This window comes from Pelecanus crispus, chromosome 1, assembly GCF_030463565.1.
Source record: "Pelecanus crispus isolate bPelCri1 chromosome 1, bPelCri1.pri, whole genome shotgun sequence".
NCBI classification, from domain to species: domain Eukaryota; kingdom Metazoa; phylum Chordata; class Aves; order Pelecaniformes; family Pelecanidae; genus Pelecanus; species Pelecanus crispus.
Window position 1 is genome coordinate 126,645,387 of NC_134643.1, and position 21,805 is coordinate 126,667,191.

Genomic DNA, 21,805 nt, shown 5'->3' on the forward strand with positions numbered 1-21,805 from the left:
TTTAACACCCATTGTACAGTTTCAGATATTTTAGTACAGCTCGATTCTCTAAAAGCATCAGGTGGGAGAGCCACTGTAACTTCAAAAAAGATAGCTCCTCTTATTAGTCCAACACGTCATCTTACTTCTGCACATTAGGATCCGGCAGGTTCTCCCGATGAATGACCATGTGTGCATGGTAAGTTGCCTTCAAGGCAAAACGTCGGTTACAAATGCTACAACCATAGCCTTTCTCCTTGTGCACGTCCATTATGTGCTTCAGGTACTCCTTCCCTCTGCCGAAAGTCAACTGTGGAATGAACCAATAGTGAATGAAAGGCGAAAAAAGTCCTCGGGAACAGCAAAGACCTAGCAACACATTAGCGAGATACAGAGTCAGAGCTAACAGATGTAAGTATCCTGTGTATCACTAGATGAAAAATCTGTGAAAGCTGGATTTAGGCCTGAACCACTTTGGCCATTACAAGCACATTGCTACAGGACATCAGTTAACTCATTTGGAAAACTAGCTTGAGATGTTATCTCTGCTTCTTACACTGCACAAGTAGAGGACCTCCAATTATTTGTGCACTGAGGAACAGCCTTGAAGAGAGCCATGTCTAACCTCCGCTAGCTGTCAAAGCAATGACACCACAGATGGAAAAACTGTCTTTTGGGCTCTAGGGGCATAGTAAGCTCTGGTCTGCATAGTAAGATTTGGCACTAGCTCCAGAAGAGTTGGTGTTTCTAGGCGTTGCAAGGCAGTGATTCTAGCTCAGCTCCTGAAAGTGCTACAACTACGACAGACAGGTGCTCCGCTACTTAGCTCCCTGGGCTAAGTAACCCTGCGTATGCATAGATGCTCCAACGTATCAGGGCAAAGTGCCATAATGACATGATCTTTTGCTCCAATTTTGGAACTACTCAGGGTATTGCTGATAGCACTGCACAGCTTGGTGAAGGTGTACTTTGGGATGAGAAAAAAAAATAGAGATATTCTTAAGAGCTCAGAAGAGATATTTCACTAAGACTCATTCGTGTGTTTTTCTCCCTTAGGAACACATGAACAGATATTTTCAGCCAAAAAGAGCCTCCCCATCTCATCACAGGTAACACTCATTTTCCACAGCTGTTGCCTTACACAACTATTTACTTCACAAACACCTGCAAAAGCACTAAAAAACCCAGCTTCCAAAAAGGGCTTTCTAACTTGAATGGCACAATTGCCCTCATTTGGAAGCGTACAATTTTATATGTACCCATTAAGTGTCAGGTGTTAAAATTACCACATTGAAAGCAAGCACGTTATTAACTGCTGTGATACCACATCTTCCTATGCTTATTGACATAAACTTAAAATCAGCTTGCACTTAAAAAGAGTTCACAGATAAGAACAGAAAACTGAAGTAGTATTATCTCTGTGTCTTTAAAATGACAATAAGCTAAGCACTTCCACCACATTAAGTGAAATAAGCGCTGATTTCCAGGGGCCAAGTCAGTAGCTTAACTACCAAAATTCCCCTGGTCCCTGTATCAGCTTGGCCAGTTTTGTTGTTCTCACTGATTGCTTTTGCATCCCACCCACTCCAGCACAGCTTGTCACCCAGTAACGGCACAGAATCCAAATGGGCCTTAAGGACCCCATTCTTCCCCATTACTTCTTTACAAAATTGCAAAAACCATGCAGAGAGGGTTAAAAAGTCTTCCTCTCTCAGCTGACAACTGAGTAAAGTATGTTCCAGCAGTACTTCTAATGCCATCCTGTGAGTAAGAGAGTAGGCCAAGAACAAGCAGTCACGCTGAACACAAGCAGCAGTCTTAATCCTCCAAACTGGATATCCACTAGGGGACCGTCTAATCTCATCAAAATTAATCATTCTGGGGACTGTATTATTCAGAAATGCTATAATGATTTTAATTTGCACATAATTAAAAGGTAGTGTAAGATTTGAATGTTCCTTTCTTGTTTCTTCTTCCAGTTTTGCTTGCTTGCTTCCTTGCACACAGGTAAGCGTACGTATGTGTATTTCTCTTTTTAAGTGTTTAGCATTCACCTTACAGAACGCTACCTAAAGTCTTATGGAGAGCAGACCTGTGGACTGGCCTTCTCTTTGTGAACCCTTAATGTTATTTAAAATTCTGAATGATTTATAGACATCTCCGCTCCCTCCCCCCATCCTGAGACAAGTTAATTTGAAAGTATTTAAAGCTACCTGGCACCTTTTGCAGCTATACTTGTGAGGCTCAGAATCTGCACTTTCATCAGAGTTGTCATCGTTTTCCTCTGATGAGATTCCAATTTTACCAATGAACTCTTCTCTCTGGTGATCATCCATTAGTGCTATGTCCTGTGTAGAGTGGGAAAGAATATTCTGGTTTAATAGATTAAACTTCTATTTCAAAAGGTAACACCTACTCAGCTTTTGTTGCTGTGCAGACTGCCTTGCATTAACAATTGCTGTAACATTATTTATTTAAAATATCCTCCTCCTTCATTCAATTCAGGTAAACAAAGTTCCTCTGTCCATGACTAAACAAGGAACAACTGTTCATTCAAACAAATAATACTAGATTTTTTGTGTGTAAAAGGAACTTTAATGTAAACAGACTCAACTGGTACAGTATTACATCCATAAAAGCATCTCTTACGAGCACTGCTGAGTGATACATTCCCTTTCAATTCAATTCCTTACAATTCAGTGTTAACCCAGTTATGTAAAAATAATCTGGGTCTGATTAAGCACTATTAATAGGGGTTTTTTTGTGATTTGAACATTTTGATAAAACCAGGTAAGGAACTCAATACACAGGCAGTTATGCTGGCATATGCAAGAGAATCACAATCACTGGCACGGAAAGGGCAGGAACAATTAGTTCTCTTGTCTGTTTTTTTCCCACAAAGAGAGGGGATGACAGTAACCCCTCAGCCCAGCCAAACTACAACTGGAACAATACATCTGTCTGCAGCCTTCCTGTTAAGTTATTCTCCCGGCTTTAAACTGAGCAACCTCTGTGATTCACCCAAGGTCACAGAGGTGTTTTTTTGCACAGTATTCAGTAGTGTTCTGCAGTGGTAGCTGAAGTAACTTCAAATATGATAGCCCACATACTCTGTAGCAATCCAGATGTAGAAACAGAGCCATGGGTAGATCAGAGCACAACTCATGGTAGGCTGCTGTAGAAACATCACTGCACAGGGTACATAATCACTGTTGTGTTGCCAGTATGAACACGTGGCCATAACAGTCTCAATACATTTGTACGTTCATGTGTCTGCTAAGTAATATGCCTTTTCTAACAAATTATTAATACAATACCTTAAAATGGACATGAATATGATCTCTCAACACATCCACCCTGAAAAATTTACGTCCGCATATTTCACAAGTGTATTTCTTGTCTCCATGTGTTAAAAGGTGTTTGTTCATATTGCTTCTACATGAAAATATCTAAAAGAAAAGAAAGAAGGGGTTTTGTATCATGTCCAGCAGAGCTACAGTTCTTTGCACGTTATCCAGCAGAGAGCACAGAACATATTTACTGTCCTGTTTTGTTCATTCTGGCCCAAAATATGTAGGGGCGAGCTCCTGTTATCCAGCCAGCAGGCTACCTCAGAAACTGCTGGCACAGCAAAATATAGGTGTACAGTTCCAAGGAACTGACTGAAATTGTCCATTCATCAGAGGTGGACTTCCAAAAAAGCTGCAGCAGAATTACATAGGATAGATTTAGAAATATTTAGACACTGTCTTTTGAGTCACGAATGTTCCACCTATCTATAAAGACACATCCACAAAATCTACCTTCATTGATATGTAACATATCCAAAGCCTCAAAAACCAAGGTCTACACACCAACTTAAGAGTTACTTGAGTACATCTTGCACCATGAATCATTAAACATTCATAAAATCACTAGTGAAATCCCCAGTCTTTGTACCTGTGATAACAGCAACTTAACAACATGAGCGTTAAACGCCCAAATGCAACAGTGCCATGACTACACCATGAATTCACTTTTATTTCTAACAGAAAATGATTCCCAATGCACAGAGTCAACTCCAGCTGTTTACATTCTGGCAGAAAAACTTCACTCTAAATAACATAAGCCATGAGATTTCACCGACAGACACATCGGCCATGTTACATGTGTTACATTGTGTTACATGTCCTGAAAAAAAGTCTAGTCTGAACTTCAGTTTTGTTCTTATCTTTGTCCTACCAGGTCCCACCATCCATGGCCACAGTGGGCTCGGATATATAATGGGACTAAGGCAGTTTAAAGAGTAACGTCTTGGCTGGGTGACAGGGCTTGCCGGTAACTAACCACGTGCCTGTCCGAGCTGCAAGGTAATCTGACTTGGCACATACCCTCAGTGCAAGTCATTTACCTCAACCTTTTGGCAGGCTGTCTGCCTATGCAGGTAGGCTGCTACTGTGGTTTAATACATGGGTGGTAACTTGTAACGCCTCGGTAACTTGTTTGGAGGCGCTGGGTTGAGGCGCACTGTACCCCTGCGGTATCCTTGGAGCTACCATGCAGAGCTTCACATGGCACACGCCGGCAAAGATGCCTACCTTCCCGCACACGGGGCATCCTGAAGGCTCCTTCTTGTATCGAACCATGTTTTCTGTGCTGTGCTCAAAGTCTTCTCTTTTCACACGCCTCACCCCTTAACAGAACAGTCCCCATCAAAAAAAAAAAAAAAAAAAAAAAAAATTAAACGATGGTTTCCCACTCCAATCTGCATGCCCTTTCAGGTGAATATTGTAAAGAAGAGTGAAACACTGGGAAGAGCCTCAATGCAGAATTTAATTGCTAAGAGAAAGATAATTTCTAAATTAAGACGGTGTCTTAAGAATATAAAAGCAGTCTGGCAAAGTCATGTATTTTGGCTTATTGGTTATTACACCAATTGTAAAATGTCTGAAAACAGACATCTATTGTCAACACCTGGAAACAGACAGATCTCGTAGGCCTTGGCACTTCAATCAGACATCTGGCCCACAAATTCCCCCTCACAGTCTCTAAGGAGAGAGGCAACCACCCAGCATCATCTTTAATGCTCAACAAGGATTTCAGACCTCTTTCTCTGCTACTTTCAGGAGGGAAGAGGGCTGCTGCTGTTCTGTGACAGCTAAACATGAGACGCCTTGCCACTGCCATTCAACCTCTTGTCCTCTAGCTGTCCTCTAGTTCATCACACAAAGGTCTGAATCGCAAGAGCAGCCAGTGATGGTTGGCTATGCCCAAAGCAAATTAGACAATCTCGCTGCTTTTTTTAAAGCACCTTTGGTTTTCTCATCTGGATCGCTAGAGGCATTTTAATACATATTTTGGCAATCTACCATCACCCAAGTTTTCCCAGAGTCTTTGAGTACCTGTAATATCCTTAGATGTTTCAGATTTTGAACAGTAAACTCTTATAATCTCATTTTCATATATTCTCAAGATGTTGAAAGATAACATCACACAGCATTCCATTTATACTGTATTTATGTAGTAGTCACTTTCAGTTGTACATTGCAAGTTAATTCTCTGCCTTCGAATTTTCAGGTTACCACACTTTTTTTTTTAAAAAAAAGAAAGAATAGAATTCAAAGAAAGAAAAAGGCAGAATTAAAATCAGCTAAACTACTGCATAGTAAGCCAAGCAACTTTCACGTGACTGTTAGTAGCACTGGATCCAATCACATAAGGCTGAAAAAAAAGGTAGATGCATCTCCTAGAAAGTTTTTGACAGAATTAGACAACTCCCCTCCAGGATTCGTTACTATTATTTTTAATAAATGTCACATTTTGCTGAAACCTGCTACTCCGGATCAGGTAACTGACAAAAAAAATGACAACTACCATCAAGAATCTAATGCGCAATCATTTCGTTAGCCTTCCCACCTCTACTGCTGTTTCAAGAGTAATAATTAGGTTGATCTGCAGTATGAAGAAGTCTTAAGGGCGCAGGAGCAGGCTGTCCCCGTGTGTCGTAAGACCAACCGGAGGGGAAATCGACCGGCCTGGCTGAATAGGGAGCTTTTGCGGGGACTCAGGGAAAAAAGGAGAGTCTACCGCCTTTGGCAGAAGGGGCGGGCAGCTCAGGAGGAGTACAGGGATCTTGTTAGGTCCTGCAGGGAGGAAATTAGAAAGGCAAAAGCCCAGCTAGAACTCAATCTGGCCAGTGCTGTAAAAGACAATAAAAAATGCTTTTATAAGTACATCAGCAATAAAAGGAGAGCCAAGGAGGATCTCCATTCTTTGCTGGATGTGGGGGGGAACATTGTCACCGAGGACAAGGAAAAGGCTGAAGTACTTAACGCCTTCTTTGCCTCTGTGTTCAACAGCCAGACCGGTCATCCCCAGGGTACTCAGGCCCTTGAGCAAGAGGATAGGGATAGGGACCAGAATGGAGCCCTCATAGTCCAGGAGGAAGCAGTTAATGACCTGCTATGCCACCTGGACGCTCACAAGTCTATGGGGCCGGATGGGATCCACCCAAGAGTACTGAGGGAGCTGGCAGAGGAGCTTGCCAAGCCACTTTCCATCATCTATCAACAGTCCTGGTTAACAGGGGAGGTCCCTGATGACTGGAGGCTTGCCAGTGTGACGCCCATCTACAAGAAGGGCCGGAAGGAGGACCCGGGGAACTACAGGCCTGTCAGCCTGACCTCGGTGCCGGGGAAGATTATGGAGAGGTTCATCTTGAGCGAACTCCACAGGCAAGTACAGGTCAACCAGGGGATCAGGCCCAGCCAGCATGGGTTCACAAAAGGCAGGTCCTGCTTGACCAACCTGATCTCCTTCTATGACCTGGTGACCCGCCTGGTAGATGATGGAAAGGCTGTGGATGTCATCTACCTCGACTTTAGCAAAGCTTTTGACACCGTCTCGCATAATATCCTCCTCGGGAAGCTGGCAGCTCACGGCTTAGACAGGCATACTCTTTGCTGGGTAAAGAACTGGTTGGGTGGCCGAGCCCAGAGAGTAGTGATAAATGGTGTTAAGTCCAGTTGGCGGCCGGTCACGAGCGGTGTTCCCCAGGGCTCTGTTTTAGGGCCAGTCTTGTTCAATATCTTTATCAATGATCTGGATGAGGGGATCGAGTGCACCCTCAGTAAGTTTGCAGACGACACCAAATTGGGTGGGAGTGTCGATCTGCTGGAGGGTAGGATGGCCCTGCAGAGGGACCTGGACAGACTGGATCGATGGGCCGTGGCCAACTCTATGAGGTTCAACAAGGCCAAGTGCCGGGTCCTGCACTTCGGTCACAACAACCCCATGCAACGCTACAGGCTTGGGGAGGAGTGGCTGGAAAGCTGCCTGGCCGAAAAGGACCTGGGGGTGTTAGTAGATAGCCGGCTGAACATGAGCCAGCAGTGTGCCCAGGTGGCCAAGAAGGCCAACAGCATCCTGGCTTGTATCAGGAATGCTGTGGCCAGCAGGAGCAGGGAGGTGATTGTCCCCCTGTACTCGGCGCTGGTGAGGCCGCACCTGGAATACTGTGTCCAGTTTTGGGCCCCTCACTACAAGAAAGACATTGAGGTGCTGGAGCGTGTTCAGAGGCGGGCAACGAAGCTGGTGAAGGGTCTGGAGAACAAGTCTTATGAGGAGCGGCTGAGGGAACTGGGGTTGTTTAGCCTGGAAAAGAGGAGGCTGAGGGGAGACCTTGTCGCTCTCTACAACTACCTGAAAGGAGGTTGCAGTGAGGTGGGTGTTGGTCTCTTCTCCCAAGTAGCTAGCGATAGGACAAGAGGAAATGGGCTTAAGCTGCGCCAGGGGAGGTTTAGACTGGAAATTAGGAAAAATTTCTTTACGGAAAGGGTGGTCAGGCATTGGAACAGGCTGCCCAGAGAGGTGGTGGAGTCACCATCCCTGGAGGCGTTTAAAAAACGGGTAGATGTGGCACTTCGGGATATGGTTTAGTCTGGTCTACCCTTGATTAGTCTAGAGTGGGCTTGGTAGTGTAGGTTAATGGTTGGACTGGATGATCTTAAAGGTCTTTTCCAACCTAGATGATTCTATGATTCTATACTTACCTTCCAAGTGTCGTCTTTGATGGTCTAGCATGACATCCTTCCGGTAGAACATCTTATTGCAGATTTCACATGCAAACTTCTTATCCCCATGCTTTTTCTTGTGTTTTGAAAGATTACTGTTTGTAGAAAAGAATCTGAAACACATCTCACACTGGAATGTCTTGTCATCTGTAATGAAGAGAAACCATGCAGCTCTTTAAAGATGAAAACAGGTTTTATATGTTTGTGAGTGTCCTGGTTTTGGCTGGGATAGAGTTCATTCTCTTCCTAGTAGCTGGCATAGTGCTGTGTTTTGGATTTAGTAGGAGAAGAATGTTGATAACACACTGATGTTTTTAGTTGTTGCTAAGTACTGCTTATGCTAGTCAAGGACTTTTCAGCTGCCCATGCTCTGCCAGGTACACAAGAAACTGGGAGGGGGCACAGCCAGAATAGTTGATCCAAACTGACCAAAGGGCTATTCCATACCATATGACGTCATGCTCAGTATATAAACTGGGGGGGGTTGGCCAGGGAGCGGCGATCGCTGCTCGGGAACTGTCTGGGTATTGGTCAGCAGGTGGTGAGCAATTGCATTGTGCATCACTTGCTTTGTATATTATTATTGTTATTATCATTATTATATTGTTATTATTATCATTACTATTTTAATTTACTTCAATTATGAAACTGTTCTTATCTCAACCCAGGAGTGTTCCTCACTCTTACTCCTCCAATTCTCTCCCCCATCCCATCGGGGCAGGGGGAGTGAGCAAGCGGCTGTGTGGTGCTTAGTTGCTGGCTGGGGCTAAACCACAACAGTGAGATAGGTAGTTCCTTTGTTAGATCTGAGATTTAACATATAATCCATCATTATATGGATTGAGGAGGGAAATGCAAAAGCATGTGTTTTTCTTTTCCTTTAAAAATTTTTTCAAAGGCAATAAATATATACGATGCTAACTTGAACATGGAACCTAGCATTGTAACATCCTCACAGGAACTATTTCCACTGTGGTCTAGCATACATTAAAATTATGTTTGGAGTAGATTCTGTTACAGTTGAGTCAAGTTTTTAATGTTGGTAATATCACTACACATACAGTGTCACACGAACAGCTGTGTCCAAGCACCAGAATACTTCTGCCAGCACTGGCTCCTAATACCAGCCAGAACGGAATACTCCAGAACGAAGTATTAAATCTCAAAAATATACCATTACATGACAATAGGCCTATGGGGAATTTGTTTTGTATTCAGTAGCTGAGACTTTTCTTGGAACATGAAAGCATGGTCCTGTAGATGGAATCTGCCAGTGTTGCAGCAATCACAAAGAAGTAACAGTTTGATGTGTTGAAGACTAGGGCAAAAACTGCTACTTGTTTCGGTCAACTCAGAAAATGAGCTGCTGCCCTTGAATAAACAGAATACTGATACTCCTGCAAGTATAAAGAAAGCATGAGAAAGCAGAAGAAAACTGTAATCCCAGAAAACTAAAAACTATCAATAGTACTGTCCCCCTTTCCAGTTCCTCTATTTCAGAGAAATGAGGTGAAACTTAGTTTCAGGAAAGAAAATCAAACAGAGACGGTGACAGAGCGTCTGTGAACATACAAATGAAACACCAGTGAGGGTATTAGACAGGTGAGCAAGAGATACTATAAAAAGCAATACATAAGTGGATGTATTGCTCCACAGATTACTGGTTACACTTTTCTTATCACAAAAAGAGGGTTTTTTGCGTTAAGTGGGGCAGGTTGCTTCTTGTTATGATGACAAAAATCTAAATTCCTACTCCCCTTCTGCAGTTCCTATGCTGAGATGGATTTGTGGACACCCCCCCAAAATGGAGTAGAGACACCAGAGGAAGCGGAATGATTAGCCATTCTCACCTGTCCTGCAGTTATGGAATTCCAATGCACTCTCTATCCGAAAGGCCTTTTCACACGTGGTGCACTTGTATCTGTACTCACCGTCAACCTGAGGATTGCAAACAGTAAGTGTTTAAGCAGGGAAAAAGCCAAGTCACGTCTGACAGAGAAATTCTAAATCTCAACTATTTTTTCTGTTTTCTGTCTTTTCCGGTTTTTCTTCCTTCAACAGGACATTTCAGTACATGTTGATGCAAAATTCTGACGCTGTATCATACTGCCACATTCCTACATCTGAGCTCTATAAAAAAAATAGACCATGCAGCTGTGTGCACATAACAGCCTTCCTGATAACCCCCAGTCCAACACAGAGACAGAATTTTTGAGAAGCAAGATGTAATCTGACTCATCCTCCAGCTCCAGAACAGATGCCAGCAATCTGAGCACTTAGGACCTTGATGCCAAGCAGCAATGGAAAAATATTCACTGCTAAGGCCCCACTACAGGCATGTTTAATATTTATATGGCAGCAGCACTGAAAGGCCCTCACCAACAAGCACAGTGCTGCTACCGTAAGCGCTGTAGGTTTACACATGTGCACACAGCCCTTAATGCCACAGCCTTTACCCAGTTCACACATTAAATGACACTATAGGTGGGGATGAATGAAACAGGACAAGCAAACAAGACTGGAACAATCCTATTTAGTGCCATAAACTGAAGTCAGATCTCACCTCTAGATCATGCAGGTCCAGCTAACTCCAGCTTGTCTTGCTGTAACTGATGCCTGAAAACAACTTTCTACAGGAAATTCAGACATGAAAAGGGACTTGTATGCTCAAAAGCGTGTCCACACTTTGCAAATCCATCAGCTGTTCTAACAGAAGATGTTACCTCTCCCTATCAGTCTTGTCTCACTTGTTCACACAGATATCCACTCAAATCTAATTGACCCAAGCTCCCCAGCTAGCACCTGGAAGCTCACTGTACATTTTCACCTAACCTCAGAAAGAGCCCGCTAGTCATTTCCACTCACTTCATTCCTGCTGTGCTTGTATGAAACATGCTGCTTCAAGCTCTCTTTACGGCTGAACAGCTTTGCGCATTCCTCACATTTAAATAGTTTGTCACCTGAGGGGATCAATCAAGATAACATAAAAAAAAAAAAGTAGTCAGCAACTGATAATAATCAACTCCAGGCAAGACAGGGGAAACCAAAGCACAAACAACCGAAAACAAACAGGCTAGTGATTAGAAGCTTTAGTAATTCAGGAGATCCAAATAGTGGATTTTAACCTTTTCCAACAATTTTGACAACAATTTTATTTGGTTCCCCCACCCTTTTTCAGTGATTATTTTTCACAGAATCCTTAGAAGTAGGTCACGGACCCCGGAACTGCAGATCACAAGCTGAAAAGCACTCAGCTGACGTTTACACAGCAATGTTACCCACGTGCCTGTGAAGGGGGGTGATATATATGTATATATTTAAAGGGAAGAACAGTTTTGGAAAAACCATCACATCCTTGCCCCCATTTAAAATATGTACCCAAATTAAAATTTTAAGTACTCTCATTTCAACTTTCAACTATTATCTTCTCATCCTTTGGTCTGCAAAACTGCAAACTCCCTAGAGAGAGTTTAAAAAAAAAAAAAAAGAAAAGAAAAAAAGAAAAAAAAAGAGTTCTATTCAAATTATGTATCCCAGTATCTAAGAATAGCCTAGATCTTTTACTCAAAGGTGGAACCACCAAGAGACAAAATCAATATGCAAGTGATGCGAAATCAAACCCACCGTGAGAACGGATGTGCCTGCTGAGGTTGCTACTGTTCTGGAAGATCTTACTGCAGATACTGCATTGATAGACTCGCTTGTGCTCCCCAAGTTGTTTTATCAGCTTCCGCCGTATACCGTGTCTACTGGAGAGAATTAAACTTCTTTTGAGGGACATGGTGTTTTGGTGATGAGCAAACCTACTGGATTAGAGAAAGAAAGGCAGGGACTGAAAGGTATCCCACAGGTTGCAAGAAAGAGTCCCACCAGCTGGCAAAAGCTAGAGGAGTGTTACGCTCAGCTTCTGGCAGGAGAGGGGGGCCTGGAGCTTCCTCATTGCCAAGGCACCCTCCTGGCCACCCCCTGGAAGCAGCAGATGTCAGAGCACGGCTCACTCCAAATTATCTTCACGCAGCACAAACGAGGAAAAAAGCAGCAGCCACCAGCCTCAGAGATTCTCTTTGCAGGCCCCTCAGAGGAACATAAAGGATTTGCTCTGCTTATCCTCTGAAAACATTAGCACTATTACAGCTTAGAAAGCTGGGCAGTTCACATGCAAAAGGTGTATATGATAAGAGGGCACCGGGGCACCAAGAAGCAGTACTGTTCTATTTCCCAGCACAACCACCCGCTGGAACACATTTTTGATGGCTCTGTGCCTGCTAAGGACTTCAGTATATAGCTTTACTAGCTGATTTCAAAAAATCAAGTGCTTTATCATACAGAAAATAATTCAAAAAGCCAATTTTACCGAGACAAAAAGACATAAAAAGAATCTAAATTAATCAAATTATATTTAAGAGTCTCGCTGAGGTTCTGTTATACTGAAGTTTTCCCCTCCCACTTTCTAAATCTGAGTATCACAGGCACAAATCAACATGAAGTCATTCATGAGTTAAGATGACAAGCAAGACTGAATAATAATGGTTAGCATCATTTTTTTAGCAAAAATCTCTCTGCCTGTTTTACCACCAACATTCAATGGGAGTAATATTTCACCTTGCAGCTGCAGGAGACTTTTGGAATCACACCAAATAAAAGCAGTAACATGATGGAAAATGAAATTGTCATGGTTTATGCTCCAAAATTCTACCACCAATATCTCACCATCTGTGCACCACCGTCCAGTGCACAAGCCACCTTTGTGGCACAGAAAGTCAGCTCTTGTAGCAGCAGCAGCATCACACAATTTTACACTAACGCTAATTTTCCACTTCTGTGGACCCAGAAGTTGAGTAGAACTGTTACATGCTACATAATCTTAATTAAGCCTAAGAGGAAATTCTGCATCCCAGAGCACTTACTTTGTCACTGAACTGATGCTGTTTGTGGTGCTAGGCATCTTTCCTAAAACCAATTCCATAATTCTCTCTTCTGCAGCTGAAGGCAGGGCTACCTCTTCTGGTGGGACCTCAGTTGCAACGTCAGCTACACGTTCCGCTGCAAACAAGTCATAATAATACACAGTGTTAATGTGAATAGCTAGAAATAAAACCTCAAATGCAGGAATTTGCTGTTGTAAGCAGATGTGGCACTTAACATATTATTTGTCCATGACAAATAACGGATTGCTAATGACTCGGTAGCACCTGCAAGATAGAGAAAGTGGCTACTGAATGACAAGTAAGATGTAGCCAACATCTCTTACGGAGGGGTAATTTCTTACCTTTCCAACCTATTACTAAGGGGTCAGCTGACTATGCATCATGAAATTACCTACTAGAACTTCCCTTAAAAGGAAGGTAAGGCCCTGAAAAAAGCCCCTTTCAAGAATAAACCTTAAGGTTGAGAGAGGAAGGTATTGCCTCTTGATAGGGAGGACACTTTCTCTCCTGTTCCTCTTGCAGAAAGCTAGGCAGGTCTCTCATAACCATTATCCTGTGTTTCTCTGGGCCTCTCTGTTACTAAAACTGTCACAGGGCAATGCAAGTAACCTAAGTGTAGGTGCTGCAACATTTAGCATAGACAAGGACCTCAGAACAAAGTTTGTAAATCGTCTGCTTTAGTGATCTAACTAAAAACTTCCACCTTGTCTCTGTGTTACTTTTTAGGCCCTTCTGAGGAGGCATCAATACAGACATATGAGAGGATATGTGCTTAGCATTTTCTTAAGTTTGTTTTACCTGCAGAATCTTTCTCTTCAATGATGACAAGAGGTGTTTCTGCTTTTGCTGTTTTGGGCTTTCTTCCCCGCCTGGCCTTCCTCCTTGAGTCTGTACTGGCACTGGCTGCATCACAAATCACTGGCTGATCCACAGGGGGAGCCTCTGCTGCTTTCTCTGCAACAGGCTCGTTTTGGCTGTTTTGGGGGGCACCTTTGGCTTGCTCCAGGTGACTCAGCAAGTGCTCTGGGTGGATGGGGAAGAACAAGAGAGTAAAGAGGAAAGAAACTGTCATGAAATACTCAAAGGGATAGATCCAGCTGAAGCCTATCTGTTGGGTCAACCTCACTTAGCAGATACTCACTTCAAATGATTTTGAAAGCAGTCACAATACCTTCCTAAATAAAAGCATGCAGTCTTCTCATTGTTCACATTGACTCACAGGGACTGAATTTAAGAGATTTGTTAGATATCACTGGAAAAAGGTTGTGCCTCCTGATAATGGATACATTTTTCCAAATGCCCAAGTTATTTAGCAGCCTAAATGCCCTCTCAAAAATGATTCATCAAATGGTCAGAGCTCTTTAGGTTCTTTCAAAAACTGCATAAAATAGTTGCAAATGAAATGCAGGAAAAAAAAAATGTATTTCATTACCTTTACTAAACCTGTGCCATAAATACCTGACAGACAATATCACTAAGTAAAATCTGGCATCACTGACCTTATACACTGCTTGTGCAGTTCCCCATCCTTGATATTCCTAACACTCACATGCCATCTTCTAGGCAACAGTTCTTTTTCTTCTAGATTCAGCATCACAGTTGTTTGCCCAGAGATTGACCACTACCATATCCAAAACATCACTGTTTTACCTTCCCCGCTACTCTTTTTCTTAAAGGAACACAAAAATTAAAACCTTTATCTTACTGCATCATGGGTAGGGTATGGCTTCATAGTGTCCTGCTCTGGAAGAGTAGAATTCTCCTGATGCTTCTCAGTACTCTCTCATGAATTTCTAGCACTTCTTACCTGTCAGCAGCTGAGGCTCCTGGAAGGCAGATGAACACACTTTACACGTCCACTGGCTGGACTCTGCTTCTGTAGCTCCACTGCTTTCTGGAGTGTTCACTAAATCACAAGAAAAAATACTGAAAAGCTTTGAAAATGGGAAGGTGGTAAATAACTGTAGCTTTGCTTATCTTCCAGTAACTCCCTGGGTATCACAAGTTACAATTTAAGCTGTAAGAGGCCCACAGGGGCAGCTGGGACCAGATCAGGATTTTCCAAACATGAACACTTGAAACATCAGAACAGATGAGAAGTCAGAACAGAAAATATCTGATACCAGGAGAGAATATCAGTGCTCTTGTAAAGTCTTGAAGGTCCCCTCTAAAGAACTGCGATTATCAAAGGCACAATATAAAGCAATTTTTAGCACCTTTAAAACCAGGGTTACCAGTCCTCTTCTGGGTCAGCTGAGGACAGAAGTAGGAGAAGCCTCCTTGCTCTCTCTCTGAAGAGCATTGCAGAGTAAGAACATTTGGATTAGCGGAAGTAAGGGTGAGGACAATGAAAACCTCATTTTGAGTGGTTTCATAAATTAGACGTTCTATGAAACCACCATATTCATATTTTAATCAGCATATCAGCTCACGCCAGATAAAGAAAATAAAGAAGAAATTAGGGGGAAAATGGAACTGGAATGAAAAAAAAAGGAGAGAGGAAAATGGTTACTCTGTTCACAGTCCATTGTCTTTAAGTCCTTGGATGGTACGTCTGAATTTGTCAAGAGGATCTGATAAATCTGGACTGGTTCAGAGATTTTTTTGGTACACACAAAGCTGACTATTCCACAGTCTACAAGACTCCCCCAGAGGAGGACGATGATGCTGAAACTAGGTTAAGCGAATGGCAGCACAGGAGATTCAAACCGTACCTCAGTTTCTGCCACAGATTTCCTGTATGATCGTTAGCAAGTCATTTAATCTCTCTCTGCCTGAGGACCCTATCTGTAATGGGACAATAAACTTACTTCCTCCTTTTCACTGTTGGCTCTTAAACCAAAGTAAAAGGTTCTCTGAGGCAGAGGTTGTTCCCTGCTACAAATTAGGTTCAATGTTCTGTACTACAAAGGTGTGATCTCATCCATGCTGTAATAAATAAATAAAAAATGACTAGACAATTCAGCAACAGACGCTCCTTCACAGGCTAAGTAAAGAACTCCTTATCTTGAGAGCTCTGTCCAGGAGGCCAAAACCAGCAAACCTAAACCCCAAGATTCTGCATAACTTTAAAAAAAAAGACAGATTGGTAAGCAACATGTAGGCTACAGTATCTATCTCATGAAGTTGCAGGCTAGTAAAACTGAAAAAGCACTATCCGCAAAACTGAAGTCTGTCTTGGAAAATTGTCCCTGACTCTGCACTTCCCTTGCTCCTTAGCTGCCTCAAGCAGTAAACCTAGAAACCCTAGTTGTGCAGTGGTTTGCCCGGAAGAGTCAGGTCCTGTTTAGGTTCCCACTTCTTCAGGGTTCCAGGCCAGCTGCAGGATAACCCAGTTTACTTGGAAGCACAGATCTGTCAGTTGGCAACAGCTTTGTATGACTGGAGGCAAATAGTCAGAAGCAAAACAGGCATGTTTTGTTTTGGAAACACCAAAACACTCCATCAGTGGGAACACTTTAGGGTTCCTGAAGTATAATAGGCAGTACTTTGTTTCTATTGAAGTTGAACTTTCGAACAGTAGCATGAAGGATGTAGGAGGGGCTGTTCAAATTCTTCACAGTTTTTTTTCCCCCCAGAAGAATCAGTGATGCCAAACTGAAAGACAACTCCCCAGTCAACTTCACATTTTAGCTGTGACAGTATCCAAGTTAAATGAATGGATCTTCTGACAAATTGCTCTGTACACATCTCCAACAACTCTCCGCCTCCTGGCTACTTTTATTAGGCAAATTTTAGCAAACTAACCTTTTCAAAGAACAGACTAAGAATGGCTGATTTTTTGATCCTGATCTCCACATGAAGTACTCTGAGTTTACTTTTAGACATGGCAATTTGTGTTAAGTGGGTTCTTAATGTCATTGTCCCACTTTTTTTTTTTCTTTTTTTTTTTTTTTCAGGGTGGGGGGTAGGCATGGCTTCATAAACAACCTTGGGGACTGAGTTCTATGACACCACTAATTATTTCCTGAGCCATATACTTTGCCAAGAGTACCTGTATTGCTTATAAGTTTATCTAAATTTCAGTTCCTGTAATCAAGTAGAGTCTGAACTCTAATAGGCTTCTGATATTATTGTGATTTGGGGATGGCCAGTGTTCTTGTCATTTCCAAACAGCACTGTTCTTACATTCACTCATAGTCTTATGTTTTCTTCTAGAACCTGATCATTTGAACTATGACACTTTGCATGGAGAGTCTAAAGATTTTCTTTGGAATTGCCCCCACCCCAACACTAACCACCTCCAAAGTCAGAAGCAGTCGTGGTTTTCATGAAAATTGTCTGCCTAAAGGTTTATCAGCCCCTCTGTCACTTTTCAACCTGCATATGTATTTTAAGCACCGTGCCCATGAAAATAAAAAGAAAAATCCAGACTTTCAAATCCTCTCTAAATTAATATTTGCTGAAAGTTATATAACCATAATATCTGCATAGAAGTGGTACACCTAACAGCTCTTTACATCTATATCTGTCCTCTATCTCCCTTAAAAATACCGTAATTTTGCATACCTGCTGGATCAGCTGCTGATATGCTGGATTTCTTTGTTTTTTTATGGGGGAAGACAGCAGATGAAGGTTTTGAAGAGATTTTATTCCCCTCTTTATCAGATTCCATCACTACCAAGCACATATCTGTGAAAAGGAAAAAACAGTTTCTTTCCTTTACTTTCCAGACCCTTTGATTCTCTTGCTCTGTGCTGAGGGCAGTAACCATAGTCAGAAAGTTTTGCCCTATAACAGTCCTGCAAAAAACATTCTCATGTAAAATCCTAACCAGGACATTCTTATGCCTGAATGTCATACAGCATGTGTTTCATATTCTGGAGTGTATAGTGAAAGGGCTGAACAGAGAAAGCAGGACGTACCTAAGCAGTATTTTTAAATACCCATATGCACACAAAAATACATGAACAGGTTAAACTAAAGAGGAAAAAGATGAAACCTTTCAGTTAATACCAAATGGAAACATCTTAAAATTCAGAAACCTGTCAGCAGTGTTTATTCAGCTGTAGGACTTAAGACTGTGCTTACCATCAAGATCAGCCATAAAGCATGCTGATGGCAATGGCCTCTCCCCCAAGCCATTAATCACCCCAAATTATACTCAGCGTAGCAGTAATACCGTTCGGGGAGTACTCCCAACTCAAGATCAGAAAGAAAATGCCCTTGCAATGTTAAAGGATCATGCCTTTTAGCTGTAGAAATGCAAAAGTAGAAGAAAACGAAGGGGCAGAGGAACAAAAGACTTCTGACAATTCTAATTCAGATTCTAAAAAATCTGCTGCCTTTCTTTGCCAAGGCACAAGCAATCATGTGGAATGACAGTTCACTCTTGAGCCTATCTTATTCTAGTGGGTCCCATGTAAGGCTGCATAAGATAAAAGTAGTTTTTTAGGACTGTATAACAGTTCTGAGCAAACCCAAAATATATTCACTGCAGCTGAAGACAGACAGCTTCCTTAGCAAATCTGCATATACGTTCAGATTTACACAGACACTTGGGGCCCTTTGCTCTTCTACCCAGAAATGTTTTTGATGTAGCCACCAGTTCTTTAGTTAAAAACTGTTTATCCAGTTTGTTCACTCTGAAGAGGCTGAACCATCAACTAGGCCATCCATTTTCAAAATATCATGGTGAAGAATCTGTTTTCTTCTTGTAGGGCAACCATGTATGCAGGTTAGCCTGACTCTAAAGGCTAACAAATTCAGGGTCAGAGCCTATTTGATAAATAGCACTGTCAACTACAACAGTAGGGGACTATCAGTCCCTATCAGGACTGGGCCCTTAGGAAGGAAAAAAGGCCCCCACACATACCATTGGCAATACTAGTGACCTGCTTCAGCACTGGCTTTTCCATTTTTTTGGCGTAAAAAGCTGCATACCACACTCGCAGCTCAGTTCCTGGTGGGATGTCCCGGGAGGTGGTGAAGTAAATATCATTGTCATGCTGGAAGGCAGTTAAGTTTTGATGTTCATATTCAGTAGCTGGTCGCACCATCATCATCCAGTTGCAATCATCTTCATTTGAGGTGTCAAAATATACCAGGGGCCCATCCTTCTGGAACACCTGTCAAGCAAAATATGCATATAATAGAACTCTAACAAATAATACAAAGTTAAGAAGAATTTTTATTTTCTGCTGTTGCAATGGCTTCCATTCAATGTACATCAGAGACAAAGCAAGCCTCAACACCTGCATCAAGCATGTTTCATGTATCAGTCACATCTGCAGATGAGTAAGTCTGAGACAGACTGCCAGGGGCAGGATGGGAACAAACTCAACTTCTATCCTAAGAATTCTTTCTACAGCCACCCGTTTCTCACAAAATTTGAACGACTGAATACAGGAGAATGGAGGGGAATCCAAACAGTACACTGTGAAACATCCATCAGCCCAAGTCACATTTCTAAATCTTTACTGCTGAGTTAGGTATTACTGAAAATGTAAGACTGAATTAAATTTTTACTGTAGCATTTTTCCCACCCAAACTTGTCAAGAGAAGAATAAAACAAATGCCAAGACAGAAAAAAATATTTATTCTGCATGTTCTATAAACCTAATGCATATATCGCTCATTAAGCAAATACAATCAAATTGAAGAGACTTGTTAAAACAACTGAAATGAACTGCCATAGTCATTATCCCTCTCGTATCATCACACGCAGAAGGTGAAAGACAAGCAGTTTTGCTGACTGTATCCTAGCCCTATCTCCTATAAGGACGTTCACTTCAAACATGCCGAACGAGCCTTTAGTTTGCTGCTTCTGTATCTTGCCAAAGAGAATGCTTTTTTAGGCAGTCTGTTATAGGGCATATCTAAAAGGTGTCCCAAATAACCCCCGTGCACACATTTTTTTCCAGTATAAAACCATCACAGGTAAAACTGACTCTGTTATTGCTTTTCATGTGCCATGTCTTACCTTCAGGGGAAAAACTGATTCTTTTTCCAGCTTGGCAACTCTCTTGGACTCAAATGGGCCGAACTGGGTACGTTTCACTAGCTGAGTCAGAGCAAATACTCCTTCAGTCCCATCTTCCAGTTGTCTTATCTCCAAATTAGAAGGCAGAGATGATCTAAGAATTGAAGAGAGAATTGAGAAAAAAACAATTACACGTGGGACAAAACTGCAGGAATCCATGGAATAAAGAAGTCAGCATCTATTCTCCAGTCTCCAGTGAGAGAAAACTTTTTTTCTGATTTCTATGAGGATTTATGAATAAACAGAGGAGAACAACTACCAGCAGTTGAGGAGAGCTGAGTCAGTGATTACCTGAGAGAGCTGAACCCATGTGAGTCCAGGGACCTGACAGGCTGCACCTGAGGGTGCCGACAGAGCAGTCCAATACCATAGTGAGCCTACTCTCTATCACTGTGGAAAGGTCATGGGCATCAGGGGAGGCACCTGCTGACTGGAGAGAGACAAATGTTGCACCTACCTTCAAAAAAGGCCAAAAGGATGATATGAGGAACTACAGGTTGGTCGGCCTCACTTCAGTCCCTGGGAAAATTATGGAACAAGACCTTTTGGGAGGCATTTATGGGCACACAAGGTGAAGGTGACTGGAAACAATCACCATGATTGATTAAGGGCAACTCATGCCTGACAAACCATTTGCTTTCCAGGATAAAATGACCAGGTTTGTGGATGATGGAAGACCACTGGATGTCATTTCCCTTGACTTTAGCAAGGCTTTCAACACTATCTCTGACGATATGCTTGTATCCAAGTTGGGATGTTATAGCCTGAGTAGGTACACAACTACTAGAGTAAATAACTTGTTGAGTGGTCAGGCTTAGAGAGTCATGGTCAATGGTTCTTACTCTACCTGGAGGCCAGTAACAACTGGGGTACAGGAGAAGTCTGTGCTGGTACCTGTCCTGTTTAACACCTTTATCAACAATCTAGAAGGGGCAATGGAGTACAATCTCATCCAGTTTGCAGATCACACTGAGGGGCACAGTCAATATATCTGAGGGCAGGATTGCCATCCAGAGGGACCTGCATATCATGGGGAGATACACCGACAGAAACCATATGAAATTCCAAGGACAAATGCAAAGTCCTGCACCTGGGAAGGAAGAAGCCCTGATGATGGTACCAGCTAGGGGAAAGCCTGTAGGGGTGGTGGTAGGCAACAAGCTGGACATGAGGCCATAGCATGTACCTGCAGCAAAGGCGGCCAAATGCATCCTGAACGGTATGAACAGGAGCTGCCAACACACTGAGGCAAGTGATTGTCCCCCTCTGCTCTCTGCACTTGCTAGATCCCATCTACCTATTGCCTCCTGTTTTGGGCCCCCAATATGCGAAAGACATCGACAAACTGGAGCAAGCTCAGGGAAGGATCACCAGGATGGTCAGGGGCTAGGGCAGTCACCCTGTGAGGAGAGGCTGGGGAAGCAGGGGCTTGATCAGCCTGGGGAACAGATGGCTGTGGGGGCCAAAACAGCCACCTGTGCACACCTACAGGGACATCACTGAGACGAAGGAGACAGGCTCTTTGCAGGGGGGCATGGCAAGAGCAGAAGACACAATACGCATAAAAATGAGCAGTTCAGCCTGGATATTAGTTCTGACTGGAATATAATGAGACCTCTTCCAAAATGAATTATCCTATGACTCTACGGAACTTTGGTTTTGATCATGCTTATTTTAAAAAAATAAGCTATATTCCTCCCCAAATTTTAAAACCTTACATACTTATGCAGATCATAACCCTTAAGATAAAAGCCCTGTAAGCTTCCCTTCTTTCAGCCCATGTCATGGTTTAGCCCCAGCCAGCAACTAAGCACCACGCAGCTGCTCGCTCACTCCCCCTACCCCAATGGGATGGGGGAGAGAAT

At 42.6% G+C, this 21,805-nt stretch overlaps 2 protein-coding genes across 10 annotated transcripts in view; both read right to left on the reverse strand.

The window, feature by feature from the left end:
- The window catches only part of C2CD2 (C2 calcium dependent domain containing 2), a 433,467-nt gene that overhangs the window by 351,572 nt on the left and 60,090 nt on the right, over positions 1-21,805 (reverse strand). The window lies entirely within an intron of this gene.
- Positions 1-21,805, reverse strand: part of PRDM15 (PR/SET domain 15) — a 46,355-nt gene that overhangs the window by 9,731 nt on the left and 14,819 nt on the right. For 3 of the 9 annotated variants that reach the window (XM_075708091.1, XM_075708051.1, XM_075708041.1), the window contains 14 exons: positions 19,881-20,034; positions 18,774-19,026; positions 17,468-17,590; positions 14,766-14,864; positions 13,757-13,981; positions 12,938-13,073; positions 11,655-11,836; positions 10,896-10,990; positions 9,881-9,968; positions 8,010-8,177; positions 4,557-4,651; positions 3,297-3,428; positions 2,193-2,327; positions 126-289 (listed from right to left, as the gene is read on the reverse strand). In XM_075708091.1, coding sequence (XP_075564206.1) covers positions 126-289; positions 2,193-2,327; positions 3,297-3,428; positions 4,557-4,651; positions 8,010-8,177; positions 9,881-9,968; positions 10,896-10,990; positions 11,655-11,836; positions 12,938-13,073; positions 13,757-13,981; positions 14,766-14,864; positions 17,468-17,590; positions 18,774-19,026; positions 19,881-20,034 — 2,049 coding nt within the window. Of the gene's footprint in view, positions 1-125; positions 290-2,192; positions 2,328-3,296; positions 3,429-4,556; positions 4,652-8,009; positions 8,178-9,880; positions 9,969-10,895; positions 10,991-11,654; positions 11,837-12,937; positions 13,074-13,756; positions 13,982-14,765; positions 14,865-17,467; positions 17,591-18,773; positions 19,027-19,880; positions 20,035-21,805 lie in introns of those variants that run through there. The other 6 variants (XM_075708065.1, XM_075708058.1, XM_075708045.1 and 3 more) reach the window with 6 other exon arrangements.